This window comes from Equus caballus, chromosome 29 (genome assembly GCF_041296265.1).
Source record: "Equus caballus isolate H_3958 breed thoroughbred chromosome 29, TB-T2T, whole genome shotgun sequence".
NCBI lineage: Eukaryota > Metazoa > Chordata > Mammalia > Perissodactyla > Equidae > Equus > Equus caballus.
In genome coordinates, this window is record NC_091712.1 from 33282718 (window position 1) to 33308179 (window position 25462).

General features: G+C 46.1%; 1 protein-coding gene and 1 long non-coding RNA gene across 6 annotated transcripts in view; one reads left to right on the top strand and one right to left on the bottom strand.

Moving 5' to 3' along the window:
* Positions 1–50: 50 nt before the first annotated feature.
* Positions 51–8696, top strand: LOC102147550 (uncharacterized). Its single transcript, XR_289746.4, has 3 exons — positions 51–429; positions 826–936; positions 8406–8696. It is a non-coding gene; the product is annotated as an uncharacterized lncRNA (long non-coding RNA).
* Positions 8697–11487: 2791 nt separating this feature from the next.
* Positions 11488–25462, bottom strand: part of CAMK1D (calcium/calmodulin dependent protein kinase ID) — a 390404-nt gene continuing 376429 nt past the window's right edge. For all 5 annotated transcript variants that reach the window (XM_070255354.1, XM_001499103.6, XM_070255352.1 and 2 more), the window contains exons 8-11: positions 25284–25362; positions 18201–18288; positions 17146–17263; positions 11488–15586 (exon numbers count right to left, since the gene is read on the bottom strand). In XM_070255354.1, the coding sequence (XP_070111455.1) occupies positions 15468–15586; positions 17146–17263; positions 18201–18288; positions 25284–25362 (404 nt within the window). In that variant the 3' untranslated portion in view covers positions 11488–15467. The remainder of the gene's footprint in view (positions 15587–17145; positions 17264–18200; positions 18289–25283; positions 25363–25462) is intronic.

Sequence of the window (25462 nt, forward strand, 5' to 3'; positions counted from 1 at the left end):
CTTGTGGCCCCCGCAACAGGTTGATGGAGTCATAGTGGGGCTGGTGACACCACACTTGGTGAGGGTTCTATGACAAAGGCTCCTCCCACCTGCCCTCTCTAAGTGGGGAAGCAGAGCTCTTCCTAAGAGGGCCCTACATCAGGCAGACTAATGAATGGCCAGAAGGAGAGCAGAGCTTGGACAAATGGAAAATGAACCCCAACAGCTGAGACAGCCAAGGCCCAAGTGTGCAGGCTGCAGGAAGAAGTACCCCGAGATGAGCAGCCTTATGGGCTCACGTGTATTCATCCAGGACATGTAATTGCCAGAGAGGCTGACAAGCTGAGAGCCACCCCAGCTGTCCCATTTACTCACCTAGTAATTTGACGGTTCATTAACTCATCCAACAAATAGCTACTTAGTGCTGACCGGTCTACTGGGGATAAGAAGGTAAGCAGCAGAGTCATGACCCTGGCTCTCTTTCATTCACATCCACCCTCCACTGTTTCCATTTGTAACAAAATAGCTACAGGGAGATGAAGGGAAGCAAGAGGCTTCTGCGGCTTATCCTAAGCGGGGGAATTAACCTAGTAGCCTCCTGAAATGATTCACTAGCAAGTCGCCTCCATGTCTGAATCTGCCGGTGGATGCTTTCAAGAGCATCACAAACTGATCCACTTTAGGAAACTTTTCAGAAACCATCTCATTTCCTCTGGGAAAACCAGAATTGCACACATTTGCGCTGAGGGTCGGGTCGGGGTGTCTTGCTCTACCTTAACCAAATCTGCCACAAAGGGGAGACCCTCCCAGACAGCAGACTAATCTTTTCTCTCTTCTCTTTTTAAGGACAATAGAAGTTTCCAGACACTTCACAGTGGTGTGGGGCCCAGGGTGTCACCTTGGAATCACAGAGGGTAGCTTCCCTCAGAAAAGGACTCCCAGTTTTCACAATTCCTGGTAAATTATGGTAAAATAAGGCCCTTTGGTTAGTAGAAGGTTTGTCACAATGTATAATAGGTTTGGGTTTTCAAGAAAATCACTAAGAGGTCTGGATATTTATTCCCAAGTCCTTTCCCTCTCACTAGGGGAATGTTTTCAAGGAGTCTTGGCTATGGTCAAGGACTGCAGACTGGGTACAAAGGTCACCTAAGTCCTAAATGTAGATTACAGTATGTCTCCTACCTGTTTTTACGATTGCTCAATAGATATAGATGCCACTTTAAGTAACGACATACAAATTCATTTTTTATAGTTTTATTGAGGTATAATTGATATACAAAGAACTGCACATACTTAATACGTACAATTTGATGAGTTTGGACATATGCTAATACCCATGATGCCATCATCACAATCAAGGTAACAGACATTTATCACACCTCTAAGAGTTTCCTTGTGTCCTTTTGTTTTGTTTCTGTTTTTCGTTTTGTTTTTCATAAGGAAACTTAACAAGATGTCTACCCTCTTTTGAGGTGCCCGAGGTCGTATTGTTCACTACAGGCACTATGTTGTACAACAGCTCTCTAGAATGTGTTCATTTAGCATGTCTGGAAATTTATACCGCTTGAGTAACAACTCTCCGTTTCCCCCACCCCCAAGCCCCTGGCAGCTGTTCTAGTACTCTCCACTTCTACGAGTCTGATTATTTTAGATTCCTTATGTAAGTGGAATCACGCAGTATTTGTCCTTCTGTGATTGGCTCATTTCACTTAGCATAATGGCCTCCTGGTTCATCCATGTTCTTTCAAATGGCAGGATTTCCTTCTTTTTCTAAGGCTGAACAATATTCTGTTAAATGTATATACCATGTTTTCTTTACAAATTCATTTTTAAAAGCTTTTTGCACGGTGTCTTTTCTTTAGCCGTCTGAAGCTCCAAGCTCCCTGGGGAGCCTTAACTAAGAGAAAGACATTAGTAAATATTTCCATTCTGTTGTGTTTTCAAAAGATTTAAGTCTTTGTTAAGAGTTAAATATAAATGTTAACCTATTGTTTTACAGAGAAGTAGGGTCTTTGGGGAACTGTTTGTACCTGGATTATAGTTATATGTTTGTGGTACATGATTTAGAGGGGTACGAGGATCCTTGGTAGGAAGGGTAGAAGGAGACTGGAAAGCAGGAATGACCTACAAGGTCACTACTTTCAATCTTGTAAGTTTCCAATTTCTATTTGGTCAAGTCCCCAATTACAAGCACCCCGGCAATAGATTTCTTCCATTTAGATCTACCTATTTTTGCATAGCAACTTTTTTGTTACCAATGGCACTTTAGAAACCAAGAGTTTAGATAAACTAGACTTGGAATCAGACTTTCAAATTGCTATATTACAAAAATAACAACCTACTAAATCACATTAACCTAACAAAGATAAACACTTTGTTCTGTTGAAGAGAGTTTCTTTTGTTTTGATCTTGCCCTTTTCATTTCCTTCCTTCGTGTATGTTTCACATGTTCTTAGGTAGGTATAAGACTACATGCCTATAACTTCCAAATATATAAGTATTCATACTAGGAGTGCTCGGACGCTCAAAAACATTTTATCATAAGAATGCACAATCAAAACTGTTTGGGGCGTGTTGGCCATGTGGCCGAGTGGGTAAGTTTGTGCTCTCTGCTTCTGTGGGCCTGGGTTCATGGGTTTAGATCCTGGGCACAGATCTACACACTGCACAGCAGACCATGCTGTGGCAGCATCCCACATAGAAGAGCTAGAATGACCTACAACTAGGATATTACAACTATATACTAGGGCTTTGGGAGAAAAAAAAAAAGAGGAATATTGGCAACAGATGTTAGCTCAGTGCCAATCTTCCTCACCAAAACAAAAACAGAAAACAGCAAAAAACTGTTTAGAGATCACGGAACTAGATTAATGATCTCTTGCTGTCTTTTGTCAGCAAATGAATCAGAAAAGTGCTTTCATTGCCATTACAGTCATGTGTCACTTCATAATGGGGATACATTCTGAGAAATGTGTTGTTAGGTGATTTCATTGTTGTGTGAACATCATAGAGTGTACTTACACAAACCTAGATGGTATAGCCTGCTACACACCTAGGCACCATAGTACTAATCTTATGGGACCACTGTTCTATACGCAGTGCATCATTGACCGAAATGTCATTATGTAGCACATGACTATATTTGATGCCAGTGTCATGCTACCACATTCCCCAGGCCTGAGTCATCCTTGTTAACATTTACATTTGAGCTTGTTAATTTAACCCCAGACTTGGAAAGAAAAGACAGGAAATGTGGGTTTCATAACTACTATAACAGTCCTACCTCATGCTCTTCCTTGCCTCTGGGCTGGGATCCAAGTCTGGAAAAGTCCAAAATTCCCAGATTCAGCCGAGACGCTTCTCTGTTTCTCAGGAAGCAAACAGTGTGCACTTGACACAGTAACACCCTTTTTCAGGCAAAGAGCAAAACCCAAAGACCGGCACTGGAACGCAGCACAATGGTTAACATGGGGATCTGGCCATGTCTGAGTGTCAGAGAGTTCTAGAACCAGAAGAAACCTTAGGGGTACATTATTGCATAAATGAGGACACAAGAGGCCAAAGATCAGAATGATTCACCCAAGATTATACAGTCGTTAGTGGCACATCCGCCACTAACCATGACCAAGTCTTCGGACTGTAGTTGGGCTCTCGGACTCTCTGATATCCCCTCAGGACTGATGTCGGGGAGGGAGCCATGAGGAGCATGGAGTTGTTGGCTGCTGATGAGACACGGCTGGATAACTTCTGGTGCTCAAAGAGCCCAGTCAGTGTTTTAACAGAAATCTGTGCGTGCTGACTCAGTGTGCCTGTGTGGGGTCCATTACGAGAGGACTGCGGAGTCCACCCATCTGGGAAAGGTTGCTTTGCACAGGCCTGCCTCTGGAAAATAGAAAGCTTTCTTTCTGTTTCTTCAACGTTGGACGATGGACTCACAGCTCCAGCTCTTCTGATGATGCCTACAACTCCAACACACGCTGAAGTGCTGACAGACCTGAAATGAAATAGGGAGAGTGGAGCATAGAACTTCAAGGAAGGCAGAGATCTGCTTGGGTGTTGCCCACTGCTGTATCCTTGGTGCCTGGCACAGAGGAAGCACTCAGAAAATTTTTGTTGAGTGAGAAAGCCCTCACTCGAGAAGGTGGAAGAGGGACAAATGGAGAGGACCGAGTTTTCAATCCTGTTTATGCTGGGCTTGTGGGTGGCCACAGAGTTGAGAGCTGGAAGTCCAACCAAGAGAGCAGATCAGGAAAGACCCAAGAAACATCCCAGTTGGTCTCCTTCTCTCATGCTTTGACCTGCTCATGACTGCATTAAATCTACTGCTGGCCCATGAGGCCTCAGTGAAAACTCCTGTTTTTCTTCCAAAGCTGGGATATAAGCCCACTTATTACCCTCCACTTAGCTGGCTTTCTACTGTCCCTTCCTAATTTTCTCAGTTTGGGGATGGAAAGACTGCCCTGGGCTCTGTAGAGAGCAGGTCTGCATCTTAGGCCTGCTCAGGCCCAACTCTGGTCCTTACACAAGTCACTTCCTCTGAGACTCAGTTTCCTCTTGAACGAGACAGAAATAATGATGTAGGCCATACCCACTCACCTCATGGGCTGTGGAGAGGACTGAATAATTGATGGTAAAGTGCTTCACACACTGTAAAACCCTCTGCACATGCGTGTTGGCATTAGAGAGAAGGAGTCACATCTACTCCATCCAGTGGTAGATTTTGCCTGTGAGCTTGTTGCTGCTCATCTTCAGGTAGAGGGGCTCCATTTTAACTGGTCCAGGAGAAAAGCCCTTTTCCAGTTGGTCTCTGTGTACGAGTTTAATCTTAATTATGAGGACCAGCCACTGCGGGGCACGACTTGATTTTCCATCTCCACATGGAGCATCAGAACTCAAGAGTTCTTTAAAAAGGAAACTATTAACACCATTTGGTAGATGGAGTGTGCATATGGATTTGAGGCATTTGGCCAAAACTTATATTTTTCTCTGAGGCCTTAGAAGCTTCTTCTGAGGACACTGGAAACGCTATGTCTTGAAGCTTCCTCAGGGCACTTCACAAATGCTTTGGTATTTTGCATTATATTCTTATAGCAAATAAAATATTTCAGAGACATTAATTGAATGTATGTAGTTTTGAGCACACCTTGGCTCTTTCCAGCATCAAGTGGCTCTGTCCTCACACTGCCTCTCCCCCACCACATGTACTCGGACCGCAAATCACAGTCGAGGCCCCACCCCTCTCTCCCGTCAGCAAGGGTGACCCAGCGGTCATGAGCACACCAGCAGAGGGAGGATGGTGTGGGAGGCAGCCTTCTGGAGGACCCTCAATGATCCCCACATCCTGGTATTCTCACCCTTGGGTGATCCTCACTTCTAATGAATAGAATATGGCAGAAGCAGTGGGGTATCATTTCCAAGATTAGGTTATAAAAAGACTGTGGTTTCCATCCTGGGTACCTGAGCAGCCTCTCTCTCTCTCTCTCTCTCTCTCGGATAACTCACATCAAAAGCAGCCCAATGAAGAGGACCACATGGCCTTAATGAGAATATTTGGGCATTCCACAACTGTGAAGTTTCCTTCCTCTCTCCACGTTGGTGACCAATAATACTATCATAAATGTGTTTGGTTTTTTTCATTTCACAGTGTATTAATGTATTTGTATACTGTGTAGATTTAAAGTCATAAACAGCATTTATTACCTTGGTAAAAAAATATGGTGTGGCTAGGAATGAGGCCCTCAATCCAACAGTCTATGAGGAACTAAGGCTGCCAACAAGCACATGAGTGAGCTCATAAGCAGATCCTTTGGTCCCTGCCAAGTCCTGAGATGTCCCAGCTCCAGCTGACAGCAGCCGGACTGCAACCTCATGAGAAACCTGGAGCCAGAGGCACCTGGCTAGGACACACCCCAATTCCTGATGCACAGAAACTGTTAGACAGTCCATGTTAGTTGTTTAAAGTCTTAGTTTTAGGTATTTTCTTGCACAGACATAACTAATATGGATGGAGAGAAACAAGGAAAAGTAGAAATGGTAGAGTTGGAGAAAAAAGAGGGAAGGAGGGAGGAGAAGGGAGTGAAGGAAGAAAGACGAAGAGTGGGTGTGTCTGAGCAGGACAGAACACCACCAACCACCACCATGCAGAGTGGTGAGTGCTTGGGCCCTGGCACCAGACGGCCTGGGTTTGAATCCTGGCTCTGCCACTGCATTAGTCTCCTGGGGCCGCTGTAACAACGTACCACACACTGGGTCGCTCACTTCAACAACAGAGATTTATTGTCTCGCAGTTCTGGAGGCAAGAAGTCTGAGATCAACGTGTTGGTAAGATTGGTTCCTTCTGAGGGCTGTGAGGTGGAGAATCTGTTCCAGGCCTCTTCCTTACCTTCTGGTCATTTTCTGACAGTCTTTGGCATCCTTGCCTTGTAGGTCCCTGCCTTCATCTTCACAGTGTTCTCCCTGTTTGTGTTCAAATTTCCCTTTTTTTTCTTAATAAGGACACCAGTCATACTGGATTAGGGCCCACCCTAAAGACCCTATTTCCAAATAAGGTCATGTTTTGAGGTACTGAGGGTTAGTACTTCAATGTATGAATTTTAGGGGACACACTTCAGCCCATAACAGTCATAACAATTCAGCCCATTACTAGCGGTATGGCTGGGAGAAATCATTTAACCTCTCTGAGCCTCAGTTTCCTCATCTATAAAATTGAGATATAGTAGTACCTATACAATGGGGTCATTATAAGGATTGAGCAATATTTGAAGAGTGTTTAAAACAGCAGCTGTACATAGCATTTGTTATATGAGTTAATGGGTCTGCAATAATGTGGTGGTTCTAACACACAAATGGACACAAACGCTGGGTTGGGGGTGTCTAGTCTACAACGATTCCTTAAGTGGCCAGGTCGATGTGTCCTTCTCTGCTTTGTGGGGAAACGGCCCCTTGTCCCTCACCGTCCACACATAGAGTATAGGGGATTTTGCTGATGAGAGTCATTGAGTTCCAGAAAGTACCATAGGAGGGCGTAGGAGGGTTGGGAAGGACAGAAGATGAGTTCAGACAAGAGGAGGTACTGCATGCTGGTTGAAGCTAGACCTGGGAGGCTTGGGCTAGAGTTAATCCTGGACTCTCTTGGAGGAAAGTGGGTTTCCACTTCTAATTATAGTCCAGATGTGTTTGTTGGAAGCTATGGAGTTTCCCAGCATCAAGGTGGCCTGATGACTAGGCTGCTGTGGTTCTGCCCTTGAGAATCACTGAGGGCACCTTTTCACCAGAGATCCTGCTTCAGTTGGCCTGGGCGTTAGTATTTTTGAAATGTTCCCAAAGTAGTTCAAACATACATGCAGGCATGAGAACCAGTATGAGAAACTCCTTCCAGTCCCTTGCTACTCCCAGTGTGGTCCAGGGATCAGCGGGTAGTGGCACCACCTGGGAGTGTGTTAGAAATGCAGACGCTCTGGCCCCACCGCAGACCTGCTGAATCAGAATCTGCATTTTAGCAAGATCCCGGAGGAGAAGTGCGAAGCCCTGGCATGCAGCTTTGTGAGCAGTGGCAGCCTGGGGTCTTTTGTGGGGAGCACCTGGGTTCTGCCCTAGGGCAGTCTGACTCACCTGAGCCAGAGGTGATGGGAAGCCCTCTGCACCTGCTGTGCTCCTGAGACATCCCTTCACTGTAGGGATTACCGTCCAGATACAAGACAGTTAATTTTAAAGACTTACCCCCAAGCAAGCTCTCTCTTCTCCCCCAAGGGTGCCATGTAACAAGCACCTTGAGGTAGGTGAGTACGGAAGTCAGCTGTTTTCCATGTCCGAGCTGGGGAACAGCTGGCCCGCATTAGAGGGGTCAGTCCATGTGCTCTGCTGCACAATTACAGCCAGGTTGGGCTGGCAGCTCAGCATCCCAAGAGAGCTTTTCCCCATGAGCTGATACAAACAGCCTGACCCAGTAAGGCTCATGGAAATAGTCAGATCTTGACACGCTCAAGAAAGAAAATATAATGTTGAAGCTAAAGAAATGTTATAGGGAGGGAGATGTTACAGGAGGAGGCGGGCAAAGAGGTAGATAAGAGAAAAATGGTTAATAAGTTGAGTAAAACCTATATTTTCCTAGCCCACTAAGTCTTTCTGGAAAGAGTCTGTGCTTGCTGATGGAAATATTAGGAAGATGAGCTCACGCTAAACACAGTTCCTCTCAGAGGAGGCTGGAAGAAAACAAGAGATTTGAGACACTTTGTTGAAAATAAATCAGCAGCTTTGAAGGAGATCTGGAGGAGAATTGCAGATGACAGGGAAGTCTCCAGATCAAGGATGAAACCGAGTTGTGCATGAACAGAACTTTCCAGAGATGTTAATCAGAGCAAGAGAATAGACTAACTTAAAAAAAAATCCAGCAGTGTTATGATTATTGTCTGCTTCTTTGATTCTAGATCAAATCCAGCTTCTGTGACATTGCTCCTGAGAAACAGAACGAGAGAACAGCAGAAAACACATGGGCTGGTTATCCAGGAAAGCTTGTGCTCTCTCCGCAGTGCCTCATTTATTGGATTATGCGTAAGACCAGGCTGAGCTATCAGGATAGATTTCTCTTGGAGATGTAGAATGGACCCTCGTAGTGGTGATGTTCCAAAACATTAACTGATTTGATCACGTCACTCCTCAATAATCGTCAGTGGTCCCAAGTGACCTACTAAATAAAGTCCAGATTTTGTAGTTTGGAATTCAATGACCTGCACAAAATCACGAGAGGCAATACAGCAGAGTGGCCTTTGGTGTCAGTCCCAGCTGAGCTTGAAACTCTGCTGACCATGGGTAAATCACTGAACCTTTCTGACCCCATTTGGACAATAAGGGCACCTTTCTTGTCAAGCTCATGGTTAAATGAGAGATTGGATGGACTGCACTTATCCAATATCTAGAACACAGTACTTGGTCAATCCATGACATTATCATTATTGTTCATGATAATAATAACAGGGCTCCTCCAGCCTGCCTTTCTCTCTCTGCGAATGGTTTGCCCCCACCCTATGTGTCTGCCCCCCCCCCCACAACATGTACTATTCCATCTGCACACTGTGTTTCCAGCCTCTAAGTTTTGGCTCACACTGTTCTTACCCTACCCTCCCTTCCAGGCTTGACTCCGGGGCTCTTTCTTTCGTGCATCCTTTGAGGGCAGTGTCCATATCACATGGACCTTGGTTTTCTCAATATCAATGAAAAACCTTGACTATAGTAGGTGCTGAAGAAGCGTTGGATGAATAAGTGACTGAACGAAAGCAAGCTGGTGACAGGGGGCACCTGAAAGGCATTGATGGGAACTGATAGTGGAATAATCGGGGAGGGTTGTGGGTTCTGTGGGCCCGGAGGTCTAATTTCACTGCCACCAATGGACTTGAAGGAAAGGCAAACTCTCCTTGGGTTTCTTGTGTGTGACAAGGGAGGCCAATGCATTTTTCCATAGCTGTGATGCCAAATGATGTCTATAAAGTACCTTTATATGGACCAACCCTTAGTGATAGCCTCTTGAAGGCTAATGTTCCTCTCCTCCTCTTGCATCCCTGACCAAAAGAGGCCAGATGAACTCCCCCTGAAGCCTGGGCCTTCTGAGCTCTCAGTTGGCAGCTCTCTCCAGCCTTGCAAAACTGATCAAAGTTCCAGCTGTCCCACAGCTCAAAGCTGGGCACACACAAACCAGAAAGTCCCTGGATATGGCATCTTTGTATGAATTGGGTGGATAAACAAGCACCCTTTCCCCTACGCAGGGTGCGTGGCTTGGCATGGTGGGTGTGGGCTGGAAAGCAGCCCCATTTCTAGTCCCTCAGCTGGAAGCCCTTGCATGGTGGGTACACTCACATATGTGTGTGAGCATGTGTGCACACACACACACACACTCTTTCTCTAATGAAGAAATCATATGATTGGGGTGTTTCTTGGGGGATTACACATTCTAGGGGCTCAGCACAGGTTTTACAATCAAATATATATTAAAAAATGAAGCTAAGCACAGTTCCTCTTCTTTAGTCTTTCTCAAACTAGAGAGTGCTGGCACAGCCAGGGACATACATACCCAAGACCACAACGAGGCCAGTCAAATGGCTCAGCACACACATGAATTGAAGATACTCTGTTGTCGGAATCGTTCTCTATGAAATAGAGTTCTGTTACGGTGGCTCTCCTTGAGGGCATGGAGGGGCCAGGAGGACTTGGGTGCACACAGTTTGTACCCCTTTTTTGCCATCAAGCTCTCTGCCTGCTGTGATCAGGCACGGCTCATTCTTGGCTGGACAATCCTGTAACTCTGCAAGAAGGCTTTCTAAATGCATTATGGCCAGAGATAGATATTCACAAGAGAATGTGTAAGACCAAAATCTGTCTGAAAAATATAGGAAATTGGGGGTGCATTTCAGTGTCCCTTGAACAGTTTTTGAGTCACAGGGAGATTGGGTGAATGAATGTCTGAAGCAGAGAGGTGCTGGCCTGGTCAAGGAGACTGAAGCCGAGCAAAAAAAAAATTGACCTTAAACATTTCCACTCTAAGGCCCTAACAAGTACCCACTTTCTATTAGGATCAGTTTTAGACTTCTGTGCATTTGCTTTGGCTAAATTTTCAGTCACGGTTGGCAAGCCCTCTCTTGAATAAATCCTTACAAATAGTTTTCAAAAGTGGTTCGGTTACCACCGGTCTTTTGTTTCACAAAATCTGCATTAACAATATCATCTATGCACCCACTGAATGATCCCTTTGTCTTGATATACCTCATCATTAGGGTCTGGGTTAAGGGATGCCATTATCAACTAAGAAAAGGCTAGAATTCAGATGGTGTACACTACATTTCTTTGGGGGCTCACTTATTTCCACGAAGGCCCATGCTGTTTTCATTTGATACTGGCTGTGTGGGGCAGTGTTAATTACACATTTCTATAACACACATTCAACTCACTTCTACCCCTAGACAATCACTTCTATTTGGATCAGAGGAATACTCTGGTTGTCAGACCCAATCCTCACAATATATTTGATGACTTGTGAACTGTAGCACCCCTTACCACGAAAAAAAAGATAGCAGCCAGCCTTTGGCTCAGAAAAGAATCTTTCTTGGGGCATCGAGAATTCCAAAGCTGTCTGAGAAAATGAATGTGTATGGGAGTATTACTTACCCACTCAACCCCTACTCAGAAAGAGCTACCTAGTGAGTGTGATTTCAGTTTCTGGGCCCCCTCCAGCCACCTCCTGCAGCAGCAAAGAAAAGGGGGAGCTTTCCTATCCAGCAAGGTGTTAAACGTGGGCACCATCCTCAAACAGGAAGCCGAGATGTGCCCGCCCCTTCCCCCATCCCTGGCACTTCCTGCTCATTGGGCCAGATGTATGAAACATTTAGGGGACCTCATGGGTTTCCAGGGACTCAATTCAAATTCCTTCCTTCAAATCCAAACTTCAGAGAGAGGAGGAAAGAGAGAGCTCTTGAAACACCCACCTCCTGCTCTTTATGGAGGAAAGAAACCACATACATCTGAAGGTGATTAATTGTCTTTATTGGAGGAAAACAAGAAGTCATCAATCTCATTATCATTATGATAGAAATCGTGATATGTGTACATGATTGTCAAGGCAGAGAATCATTTGCTACATAGGCCCATTAACAATTTTGCAGTGCCGCAAACCTATGTGGGTTAAACTTCTTGCAGAGTTTATTACATGCATGGAATAAATGCACAGTTTCCCTTCTTTTGGACAAGCATGTTTTTATGGAAAAATTGAACCAATCACAAGCCTGGTAATAATAGACACAGGGACATTCCTGGGTTTGACGTTGGAAGCTTTTGGAAAACATGCTCACTGTTGGGGAAGCTGCAAGAAGGGCGATGACATTATCTGTAGTGACTAAAGCCAATTTAGAAATTGTTCCAAATTTTATTCTGGACAGAGTGTACCTTTTGTGTCTTCCAACCTGAATGTGGGCTTAAGATAAATGTTCTCTGAGACAAGCCGCCCCCTCTTTCAAAATAAAGAAGCTGCTGTGGTGTTGCAGCATTTCTGTCACCATTTGGACACATCTGATGCCACCCTGAAGGCCAGTGGCCCTGGGAAGGAGCGTGGTGGGCTTCAGGGTGGAGGACGGTCATCTGAGCGGATGCTCCTCTTCCGTCTCTCTCTCTCTATCTCCCGAGAGCCTGGCTGCCAGACCTGCTCCAGTGCCCTGCTCCCCAAAGGGCAGGGCCACTAAGCGGGCCTAAGAATCTCAGTCTGTCTGGATGAAGGTTTTCCTTGGAGAAATAATTTATCTAGTGTTTGGGGCTTTCAAGTCCCTCGTGATGTATTATCTCTATGACCAAAGGCTCAAACAGTCCTCTCATTTTCTTTTTTCCTGCCCATAAGAAAATAAAATCACCTCTAAGTAAAATAATTCGGTAAATAATCAGGAGACATAATCATTGTATGAGAAGTTCCCTGGAGACCAAAAGGTTAAAAACGGAGGTGGCGAATGCAGAAGCGGCATTAGTACAAAGGGGGAACGCAACAGTTTGTCCCTTTGGTGTAGAAAGATACAGACACCAAGAAGCCATTCCACACTTTGCTTTGTCCACAAAACCAGACCTGGCAGCCACATGCTGCGGGGTTGGCTGCCAAATGCACAGCCTTTGGGTTTGCAGAAGCGGAGTCCCCCAGAGCCACAAGCCGAGCTTCTCCTGCTGCAGGCGGCAGGGATGGCCAGGAAGAGTTAATGTGTCTTCCCATCTAGTTCGGTGCAGAGCAGGGGGCGGGCCAGGCCTTGGTCTGCGTGCAGGGCCGACTTCACAGTGGGGCTGGGCTCCTGCGCCCACGCCCGGACTGCAGATGGCGCTGCACTGGGACCACAAAGAAGGTTTGGGCTGAATGGGGCGTGGGCCTCCCTATTCCTCTTTCTCCTCCCAGCCTGCTGTCCACAGGAGAGGTTTTCAAGCTAACTCATCTGCAGACTAGTTTTCTTGGCATCTTCAGGAAATAAGTGCCCTTTTGGGAATCTGCCAATTCACCTTTTCTATCTCAACATTTTCAATTTTGAAAATCAGAAGATTGGAATCCTTTTTTGCAAATGTCAGGTACACTTGCAGCCCCAACCTAAGACCAGGTGCCCCCTAAAAGAGTGGTGGGTTACGGACAGGTATATACATTTTTTTTTTTTTTTTTTTAGAAACAAACTGAACAGTGTTTGGTCTGGAATGTGTTTAAGGAAAAGGCAAACTCTGCAGAGTGTGAGGAGACAGAACGTGGAAGCAGTACTGTTTCAGAAGAACATGCAAAAGTTTCGTGCATTGGTTGATTCAGAGGACCTTCATTTCCCTTGCCAGAAGTGACTGTGCGACCCTGGGAAAGAGTACATCTTACTTCTGTTTATGGAAGCAGGAGGAGCTGCCCTTTGCCGGCCCTCATTTTCCTTTCATGCATCCAAAGCAAACCCAGCAGGACTCCATGGAAATCATACAGAGGAGGGAGTGTTGCCAGCAGAAGCGCAGAGGCAACAATCCCATCGCTCCTGTCTTCAGCCCGGGAGCGATGGTTCCAGGGTGGCTTCTCCTGTGTGAAGATTCAAAACTGGCCAAGGCTCTGGGTGGGCCCCTGGGCCATGGTGGCCGATGCCTCAAAATACTGACCTGTCCTCCTGGCTGCTTTTATACATACCTGCACTGGTGCCCAAAGACAGGCAGGCTGGAGCTGCTGAACCTAGTAACACTGTGTGTGTGTGTGTGGGCTATCACTAAACATTTAGCCTGGACATAGGTCAAGGTGACAATGATGGCTTGATCAACAGGACCTGCCGAGTGTGGCCAAATGTAGGAGAAGGACATGAGGACAACAGCCAGGAAAGTTACTGGACCATCAGGTGGACCTACAGGGATACCCACAGGCTCAAGGCTGACTGTGCAGAATGTAGACTCATGGTGTCACACGGGCAGGAGGGCCAAAGGAGGGCTTCTGCAAAGCTGGCATGTGGAGCCACCTGCTTGCCACTACAAGACAGCATCCTTGAAGCCTCCTTGAAGAGTGGTTTGCCCTGGGTTTCACACTGTGCTCGCTCTACCCTGCAATCCTATCCACCACGTGGGTGAAGGACGTGGCCCCGTTTGCCCGGGACATTGCCAGTTTTAGCACTAAAAGTCCTACATCCAGGGAAATCCTTCAGTCCTGGGCAAGGTGGGATCTTTGGTGACCCCACCATGACAGGTCTTTGGTTTTCACATTCCCCTGCTCAGAGGGACGTCTTCTGGCACCAGCTGGGCCTGGCTGAGGCACGCTCAGGCCATCAGTGTGGTGGCCAGTGTCCTGCTTGCTCTGCAGGTCACCTCTCCTTACTGCCCTAGATAAATGGATTCTTTTCCAAGGCCATTTGACTCTCCTCCGCCGGATAACATCATAAAGAACAAGGTAAAAATTTGCAGAAACAACTTATGTGAGCTGGAGGCCATTTTAAGATTAGAAATGCGTTTTTAAAAAAGAGAGAGATTCATCTTAAAACTGCATAGCTGAGAGAAGAGCTTTCGTGTGTGACCCCTCACGAGCAAGGAGAGCTGGGTGGGAAGTTCGCTTTAGACCAAATGCCGTCTTCTTTCTTCCGTAAGGGATGCTCTTAAATCTCTGCAGGGCGGGCATCTCCTTCACAGCAAGTCCGGCCTCTGAAGTTTATTCTTCAGTCTCAGGGGAGCAGGCTTCTTCATTTCTGACTGCTGAGGACAAGAGGCCCCGAGGGTCTCTGGTTGGCGAGGGTTTGCTGGAGAAGCTGCCAAGAAAAGTTTTCTGCAGGTTCCCTCCCAAATCTGCCCTGCAGAGAAGACAGGCCTGCAGAAGCCCTAAGCTGTCTTCTTAGAGAGCCGCCCCTCCAAGGAAGGGGAGAGAAAGGGAAGGAACAGAAGCAAAGCTTGGAGACAGCTTCTTGATCCTCTTATTAGAATTTTTAAAAATGCCTTTAAATTTCCCTTGGAGGAAACACAAAAAAATCTCTCAAAGGTTAACATAAAACTCTACTACCAACGAGCGAAAGATATAGGTCATAGAACTAAGAAGGTTATATCGAAAGGACACATCTCTTAAAAGGAAAAAAAAAAATAAAACCCTAATGCACAATATTTACCAATACTTAAATAATCCAGTTGAAACCTCTTTTTGTCATTAATGGAAAAATACAACATAGACGGTTGCCTATACTGAGAAGAGTGGAAATGACAGGTGTCGGGGTGAGGACGAAGAAAGTCCGTTCTGTGAGAGCTTTGCAAGATTAGTACATACAGCACCAGATCCTGTTCCGTCAGCTCCCTGGAGTCAGTACAGTTTGTGAGAAATGAACACTTCAGAATTGCAGTATAAAATATGGCCATAAAAAAACTTCTGTCTTCCAGTCCTGTGCAGGAAGGCGCACCATGCAAGGTGGGATCCCTCTGGAGTGGCTGGTGGCGCTGGTGGCCCCCGGGGGCCCCCTTCCCTGGCCCTGCCCCCTGGGCCGCACCTCCAGAGCCAGTCACTTGCTTCCAGAGTGCACTGTCGTCACAGTGGTGGGCCTCGGCCTCCGCTCCGCTCCCACTCCTGAGACCCCCGACGAAGAGGAAATGAAACTGCAGAGCGTGGAGGGTGCCAGACCTGCAGAGGGGCAGTGGACACAAGGGGTTCAAAGCTTCAGAAGGAAATACTCACTCCCCCTTCCCACTGCAAGGCTTCGTGGGGGCCCCACTTTTATGCACTTGCCTCTCAATTTTCACCTGCCTATAGGAAAACACTAGCAGTGTGTTCCAAAAGGCTTTCTTCTTAGACTCAACTCTCCCCTCCTTCTTCATTATGGTAACTGCTTTGTATTTGAACACAACATGCTTTAGCCTTCATATTAGGATAGGTTCCATTTACTGAGCACTTACTATGTACTAGGCATCGGGCTAGGTGTTGAGTACATACCATCATTATGAGAACTGTTTATTTCTTACAACAGCTCTGTGAGCAGGGATTTTGAGAATGAAGCAAGCATGCAATGTCCCTTTCTGATCGTGCTTGCTGTGCTGTCTGTACTCTTGGTTAAGAAGCATTTGTGACACACGGCACACTGAAACGCAGCTGTGCCCCTATTTCTGTGTGAACTCAGCAGTCCCCTGGCCTAGAAAAACTCACAGGCTGCCCTACAATGCTCCCCAGTGGATGTGTTGGCATCGGAAGGTCCCGATGTGGGACGAATCCTCTGTTCCTTCACTCCCGGAGTGTATCCCCTGCCCCACTCCATGCACTTGTAGGCTTGGACATAAGGAAATGGATAAAATAATTCACTAAGATGGCTGTCAGAGTCATTGTGCGAATCTTCAAAGAAACGATTGATTGTGGGGTTCCCTTTGACCAGGGGGTGGAAAGGATCTACACTGACATGTACACGTGGGTCTAATACTGTGTGTGATTGGCTCAGGGAGAATTCTTGGGAAAATTTAAGGGCTGGACATTCCCGAATGAGATGGGAGGACTATTTAGAGAGGAAGGGAACTCTTTTCTAAGGGAAATAGGAAGAAATGTGATGCCCAGAGTGAGACCAAGCTGAAGGGTGCTCAATGATTAGGGAGATGAGGGCCGATGGGGACCATCAAGGCAGCTGCTGTGAAGTGGAGAGGAGTGAGTGGAATGGCCTAATACGAGATGAAGATAAATATATAGAAGGGGCGTGGGAGAGAGAAATAAGGAGAGCGTAAGTGTGCTCTTAATGATGTAATATTCCATGCAAAGATGAAGCATCATGAAATATTACTACCATTGCTTTGACTGCAAAGCCAATGCCTTGAACATAAATCAGCTCCAATGATCATCCTCCTCATCAAAAAATATCGATGAAAAGTCAGTGAGACCAGGCTGTCCTGAGTCTCTGCCATCCCTCTCTCGGCCCCTCAGAGCCACTGCACAATGAGAAGCAAATCACTGGGGAAGAAGATAGATCAGAACGTGCCTGGGCTTTCGTCCAGACAGACATGGCTGTGTGGGACTGAGTCACAGACTTCTCCTCGATAAACGGAACATTAAATTTTTGAAAAAATTAAATAATGTTCTAGGGCTGTTGGAGTATTAAATGAGATAAAGTTTTGAAAGTGCCCGAGAAACAGCAGGTACTCAGGAAACACCCCAGATTTGTCTTCAATGCCAATTGAAAAGCACTGTTTTTGCTATATACGCACAATCTTTTTGGCCGGCCAAACTGAGGCTGCTCGAAACACTTGCATTTGAACTGTCCAGGCTGCTGCCAAGATGTAGTTTCCTCATATGTCTTACCACGGCTGTGGCATTAAATGCTTGCTGAAATTTAAGAAAGGAAAAAGCAGACAAAATATTCCAGAGAATTAGCAAAGACTCAGACTGTCTTCCATTCCTTCTGTTCCCGTAAGCATTTCAAACATCTTAAAACATTCTCATGATGCTCGAGAAAAGAAATTTATGTTGCCTCTTCTTCCCAAAGTACATGAATTTATTTGACCCCTCCCCCCATCAAAATTTATTTTGGAGATTAAAAAAATATTTTTCTTATGACATAATAAACATATAGAATAAATGTAAACTAATTCTGTAAGTTATGAGAAGGGACTTTTAGAATAAAAGCATATTATAATAACATAGGACCTTAAAATATGATGTTTTAAAATAGTTTTTATTTTCTTATTATTGGTGCTTTTGTCCTAAATAATAGCGTTTCCTCTAAATAAAGTAGGTCAGTGGAATTAATTTTGTCTCTGTACAGTCTCTCATGGAAAAGCAGCCAGCTTAATCACCCACGCTGTTTGGAACACAGGGTTTAGGTTACTAGTCAACGATCACGAAACCTCAATGGTTTAAATCCATCACATTTTTACCAGAAAATATTGATGAGTTCAACTGGGACTTCCTGTTTTTTTGCCTTTCATCTCACTGCAATAAAAGTTGACTATTCAAAGTTCCAGCAAAGTGAAGGAAGACAGCAAGGATTATGTTCTTAGGAAATTGCGGGTGAGTAAGAGCGGGCACTATTGCTATTTTTGAATCACAGACAAGTGTCAAATCTCATACTTGATCCCTCTCATGCCGTGATATTCCCCTTCAAGTCTTCATTGTCACTGGTTAAAATTAGCAGAGTGATTTGGGTGAGGTTCTGAGGGTTTTCATCAAATTTGGGTGACAGTAACCTTTAGAAATCAGCAATGCTCAAACTGTAGGGCGAGCGGTTAAGTTCACTGGCAATTTAATGAACGGCAAGACTTACTCTCCATTTGCTTTTTGCGAAGTTCTTCCGGATCTGGGCGCTGACGGATTCGTGGATGTTTTTATTGAGGGCTGTGTCACCGGCGATCCTGAAACCGAGGCAAAGATGCTGTTTCAAAAGAGTTTCTTGGGGGGCTCTGGCACTGGGCCCCAAGCTGCTTTCCCAGGAAGCCTGATCCTACCCCTTTCCTGAGGTTCACTGAGAGGCTGCCTTCCCACTGCCCCTGCAGGCTGCTTACTTCACCCTACGGCTCTTGTCTGAACACACCGTCCGCCATCCCCGCATGCCAAGTCCGTGCTACATCTATACTCTGCATCCTCTCCAGGATGGATCAGCACCCTCCAGGTTGACCTCTCTGCCTGGCTCCCACTTCCTCCCTTTTTGACCCCAATTCCTGCAACATCAGAATCCACAATGACAACGCAACCTGAATTCAGTTTCCCTTATTTCTCCCTCCCTCTCCCTCCACACCAGCTTTCATCTTGCAGTGTTTCACCTCTGAGGTCTCAAATGTGTTCCCTGTCTGTTCTGACCGCCAGATCCCTATCTGGGGCCATCTTCCCAGCTTCCTCCTACCCAAGGCCCCTCCTCTCCGCTCTTGCCACAACCTCCACTCCATGCACTCGCTCACATCCCTGGGCCCACAGCTCCGTTCTGGCTCCACCCTAGCTGAACCAATCTCTGCCATGTTCTGCCGAGTTCTCACTCACAACCACGCCAGGTGCCCCTCAGCTTCTCTGTGCTCAGGGAGAGGGCTCCCAGCCTTAGTTCAGCCCTGCTTGACACATCTTCTACTCCTGCATTTCCTAGAAAGGGTCTCAGAACTGCCAGGACCATGTCCACTCTATGTTCAGCTGGGCCCTTGATATTACTAGGCATTAGTTTTTGCTTGTTCTTTAGCCTTCTGCAAACAGGGAAGAAGGTAGGTTTGCTCTTTACGTTCTGTCTTTAGAGCTTCCCTCATCCTTTTACTTTCTTCCTCTGCTTTATCGGCTCCCCCTTCTCTCTCCAGTCTTACACCTCCCTCTGCTTTACCACCTTACCCTCTTCTCTCTCTTAGCTTACAATCTCTGGTCTTACCGATCGATCAATTAGGAGCTTGCTCACAGCTCATTCTCCTACACATCCCATCTCACCCTCAACACCATCCTCCCTCTACGTTCAACCACTTGGCCTTCCCCCCAGTTTCAGAGGAAGCCGTGTTTTGCTCCCAGTCTTCTCAGAGCTTGGATCCTTCCATCTTGCCTTTCCTTTGGCACCAAACTATTAAATTCTAAGTTGGTATCTGATGCCTAAGAAATAATTTCTTGAATCTTGGAAAAGTTAAGGGGCAGATAGATGCCAGGGACACTGACCATCCTTTCTGGCTGGAAGATGTCTGGGAAGTGGAGAAACCCATTATGTCCTGGACCCAGATGGCTCTGGACCCAAAACAGCCTGGATGCCACAGACTACTACATCCAACTGTTTTGGGAAATGAAAGGAACAAGCTGAGGGCTTATTCAGACAAGAAATCATCGCTGAAAAAAAAAAATGTTCCCACCTGCCCAGGCTTTTACTTTAGAATTGAAAACATGGCTGATGGACTGGACATTAAATCTGTGCCAGGCTGGGCCTAAGTTTAGAACACAGTCTGATATTCCCAGCTAAAAGCCACCCCCCCTTAATAGACTTCTCTCATTTTTCCAGCAGGGCTGAAAATACTTAGCCAAGAAGACGCTCAGAAATGAACCGAAGTGAACCAGGTTTCCATTTCCAACAGCTGTCAATCACCCCCTGCCCCCAGACACACACCAGTGAATAGAAATAGGATATTTGAATGAGCAAATCCATCTGAAACAAGAGTAACGAGGAGGGAGGGGACGGTAGACATCTTTATTAGGCTGCTTCTCCTAGAGAGCACATGTGAGGGTTTCCTGTTGCTCCGTTTTTTTTTAAAAGCTACATCCTCAGAAAAAGAGGCCAATTCCAATGCATCCGTGGCCAGCTCTATCTTGGAAACAAATGGGCAGAAGTGGTAGGAAGTATGGAATTCCTCGGATTGAGCACTGCCGCAGGGCACAGCCACGCTCCAAACCAAACAGCCCAGCGAGGGGGTCAGGGAGACTCCCTTCTCTGTGGGTTAGGATGGGCTGAGATGTAAGGAAAATGCAAACTCTCAGTTATCTTAGGAATGTTCCGTGCTGACTTCCCACAGTCCAAGGGTGTGCTGCAGCTGGTGAAGGATCCAGCAGGGCAGACGGTGGCCCAGAGGCTCCCATTAGGAAGTCTTCTTGGGGAGGTGCAGCCAGCTTGGGCCCTGACAGCACATGATCTTCCTCAAACGGGCACCACAACGGAAATGGCTGCTGCAGCTCCTGATGAGCCAGGATGTTTACAGTGACAGCATGTGACACTCACGATGCTCAGTGCTACTAGCTCCATCGTTATTCATAAATGAAACTGGAGGCACAGAAGCTCAGAATTGGAAGGGATCATGCTTGTCATCTCTACTGTCCTAGGAATTGAAAGCCTCTGATATAGAAGACCTTCTTTATAAATCTGTATACACACACACATACGCACACACACACATAAAGTGAGGGGCACCCATGTTCCATCCAGGTCTCCTATTCTCCCTTGCTTTCTAGTTTTCACTCTTATAGTAACACTGTAGATGGAATTTATATAAATCATGTTTTGTGAGGCCTGTCTTGCTACCTCTTCCACACACACTGATCATCCAGGTCATCCTTCCTTGCCTTTCGGTGTTTTTGTGTTTTGTACATGGTCTGCTCTGCCTCCACAACTCTGATTTTGCTTTGCCAGACACTTGCTGAAGACGGGCTTGGGGATGCCTGGGGTGTATCTCAGACTCCTGGGCTGCAGCCCAATCCCTATGGTCAACCACAGCTCAGCGGGCTGGAACCCAGAAGAGGGGAAGGGTCTCCGTGAACACTGAGGAGAAGCTACAGATGCCACCCTGGCCTGACCAACACGCGATGTCCCCCCAGGTAAGCATACTGCCGTTGCCATGGAAATGGCATCGGCTAAGTATCACCTGGGGCATGGATACCCAGGCTTGTTACTTTGGTTTCCTTGCCAATGAAACTGGAGACAGAGGTTCAGAAGAATCCGATCCAGATAATTGAACCCCGTCAAGGTGCTTCCCTGAAACCAGAAATGGATTCCTATCCCGCCGCTTGTCATTCCTACTCTTTGTCCAGCAGCCAGCGTCCTGTTGGCTCCCTACCATGCACCACCAGGAGAAAGGCAAAACCTGCAGTGTTCGCGGCTCAGGAAACACCTAGTAAGATGGGTGACAGCCCTCTATGAGGACAGCTTTGAAAGGAGCCCTCTCCAGCCTGGAGTGATCTGCTTCGAGGCTAAGGGAAGATGTCTGTGACTTCCAGAGGCCTCTCCTGGCCCCAGGTGGCCTTGATTAAGCTGGAAGAGCAGGTGCAGAATAAGAAATGATGCCCTCTGGATATCATCGATATACAGAGACCACAGCTTCCAGAATGGGGATGTTGATCAAGCTACGCTTCACTGGAATAATTACTCCACTTTCTGCTAGCTGTCAGCTGAATCTCTGTTTTCCTTCGGCCGGGCAGTTTTACATAAAAGAAACAAGCATATCATAAATACAGGCAAGTGGGGCGTTTCAGTGATGCTTGAGTCAAATGCATTGATTTTTTTCAATTTCTAATGTTTGACTTCCTGGGAATTTTGAAATTCACAGTGAAAATTATAAAGCATTGAGAAAAACCACCTTGAAGTAAGAAAGACTTTCTCTGTGCAGCTCACATGCTATGTCTTAATGTGACCCAAGCTGATGACTCTGAAATCCTTGTCTCTGGCTGAACCTCTCCCCTGAGCTCCAGACTCATTCAGCAAAGCGCCCACCACAGATCTCTATCTAGATGACCCTGAACCTCCTCATCCCTTTCACTCAAGCCTGCTTGTTCTCCCGGCACAGTCATCCTCCCAGCCGCTTGAAATGGAAACTTGGGAATAACCTTGGACCCCTCTTTGCCTCCGCCACCCACCAGTGCTGAGGCTTCCCAGGCCCTGGACTATCTCCACGGTCTCCTCCATCCTCTCCAGCCCTGTCATTCCTTCTCTGGGCCAGCCTCCTCCCCATCTCCGGTCTGCACCTTTCTGCCATCCTCCGGCGCCCCTTATTCAAAGGACTTATCCTCTATCCTGCAGCCAGGCGAGCTTTCTACAACGCAAATCTGATCACCCTGCTTCAAACCTGTCAGGGGCCCCCACTGCCCAAATGGAAAAGACCAAATTCCTTGGTACAATAATAAAATAACAGTAACTCCTAGAGATTGGAGATTTATTAGCACTCCTCTTCTTCGTATGTATTATCTCATTCCATCCCTAGAAAAGCCTGACAGAAGATGTACTGCTGTTATTTGTCATCCCAGTTCTACAGCGGGGCCCCAAAGGGCCGAGGAGCTTGCCCACACGGTAATAAATGCTGAAGCCAGGACTTGAACTCAAGAGGCTGCACCAGAGCTCACACCAGAATCCCGCTGCTTCTGCCTTCCTTTCTAGTCTCCCTCGCACCCGGCTCCTTTGCCCGGTCTTATTCCAGGAATACCGCATACTGGGGCACCGAGGATGGATGTGTGGTTTAGCCCCCACGTGTGGCCCAGGTGGCTCGCTCGGTCCGGAATCCTCTCCTCATCCTGGATGGCCTGGCGAAAGCCGTCTCATAGGGCGAGGCTTGGCACCTCTGTGAAGTCCTTCTTCCTTCTCCTGAGCCCACCCTGCCCGCTCTTCCAGGCCCCTGAGTCAAACCCACCTCACCCGTCTTTGGTTTCTCAAAAATATCTGGTGAGGGAGAGCCTAGGTTTTAACTGGCCTCCTTCCGGCCTCCTACAGAGCGAGGCTGGATGAGGGAACAGGAACCAGACAGCAAACCACCTCCCTTCTTTTGAGCTCATCTTCCTCCTCTACAAGATAATCCCAAAAGTCTCATACAAACTAGATAAATAAGTCCTGGGGATGTGATGCACGGCCTGATGACTACGGTTAACCCTGCTGAATGGCGTATTTGAAAGTTGCCAAGAGAGCAGATCCTGAAAGTTCTCATCACAAGGAAACACATCATTTTTTTGTAACTCTATAAAGGTGATGGGTGTTAACTAAACATCACGGTAATCATGTCACAATATATACCAATGTTAAGTCATTCTGCTGTACACCTTAATTTATACAGTGTTGGACATCAATTATATCAAAATACATAAATAAATATACCAATATATTTTTATATATTTATATGTTCTATTATATTTATATTACTATGTATTATATAAAATAAAAAATATATAAAACAAAAAATAGTCTTGTACAGCTTTAAAGGTCTACTGTTTATACAGTAAGAAAACCTTTATTATCATCATTGTCACATATTTTGACCTACGGTCCAAAATGACTTATTAAAAAATATCAAGGGGCCGGCCCAGTGGCGCAGCGGTTAAGTTCGCACGTTCCACTTCGGCAGCCCAGGTTTCACCAGTTCAGATCCCGGGTGTGGACATGGTACCGCTTGGCACGCCATGCTGTGGTAGGCGTCCCACGTACAAAGTAGAGGAAGATGGGCACGGATGTTAGCTCAGGGCTAGTCTTCCTCAGCAAAAAGAGGAAGATTCGTGGCAGATGTTAGCTCAGGGCTAATCTTCCTCAAAAAAAAAATTATATATATATATATATCAAGATGATATACAATCAAAACTGCCTCCTTATTCAGAAATTTCTTTCTTTGCCCTCTACCCCATACCTTCTTTCCCTTTTCCTTCTCGTTCCACGTGGAAGCAAAGAGCATTCATTTTGCAACCCGCCAGTTCGTGTCATCTTAGCTAAGTTACTTTATCTTTCTAAAGCTATTTCCTTATCTCTGAAATAGAGACAAAACCTACCTTACAGGGTATTCTAAAGAAAATAAATGAGATGCTATTTTAAAGCGATTAGCACAGTGCCTACAACACAAGAAGTGTCAATAAATGACATTATGTGACCATAAATGAAAATGCTATCATGACACCACCTGTGAGCAGGTCCCCAGCCTGTGAGACTGTAGGAAATGCCACAGGAGATGGTGGAACACACAAGGGGCTGGTTTTCTAGAGTGCTTCGCAGGGGGAACTTCTCCTGAAGTCAAGGTCTGTTTATTTCCATTATATTGGATATTTGACTACTCCTGGCCTTTGTTTCAGAATGCATGCTCATGTGCTTTAATAATTACAGCCTAACGAAGCAGTTACTAGGTACCAGATATTGTGCTAAACCCTTCACATGCATTATTTCAATTATTTCTTACATCAACCCTCTTAACCAGATATGGTTATTCTCTTTTTTTTCTGTGAGGAAAATTGGTGCTGAGCTAACTAACATCTGTGCCAATCTTCCTCTATTTTATGTGGGATGCCGCCATAGCACGGCTTGATGAGTGGTGCTAGGTCCGTGCCCGTGATCTGAACCAGCGAACGCCGGAGTGTGCGAACTTAACCAATATGCCACCGGGCCGGCCCCAACATTTTAAAGATGAGAAAATTGAGGCTCAAAGAAATTAAGTACAAAGCCAAAGTCACAGCTAGTTGACAGTGAAGCTGGGGTCAAACCTAGGAAGGTGGCCTGCCAGTCACTGCTGACAATGCCGTCTGGAATGCCATAAACCTGCAGTTAATCCCTCTGGAGTTGAAGAAACCTACCTTGAAAAGCATCTTAAAAGGAAAAGAATATATAACCTCAATTCACTCATGAGTGGATAATAAATTCAAGGAATAAAACTCCAATCTTAATGCCTCCTTGGGGAATTACCTTCAATAAAAATGATCCTAAAATACTTCACGGGAAGTGCAAAAGCTACAGCTATCTTTTGCACACTTAACTTGTCGTTACTGCCTTCAGAAGATTGTCCTGAGGGAACAGCAGAGTTCGAATGTTGGCTCGGGGAAAGGATTATACTTCCCGGGCCTGGATGAGATTATTAATCATTGCCTGCGGCTTTACGGTGACAACAGCCAGCACCAAGTTTTCTCTGGGAAGGCGTTAGAGGACACGGCGTTCTAGAGCGGTCTTTCTTACCATGGGTGCCGAGCTGCTTGCTCACATGTGTATCTTTTATTGGGATCTTTCTCCATCAGATTCCGAATGAAGTCTTTTGCTGTTCAAAAAGAAAGTAGGAGGGAAGGAGTCAGTCTGTGGCCTGAGATGGGAGGATATGATACCACCAGGTCTTTGAGAGTGTCATGGGCAGCATGAAA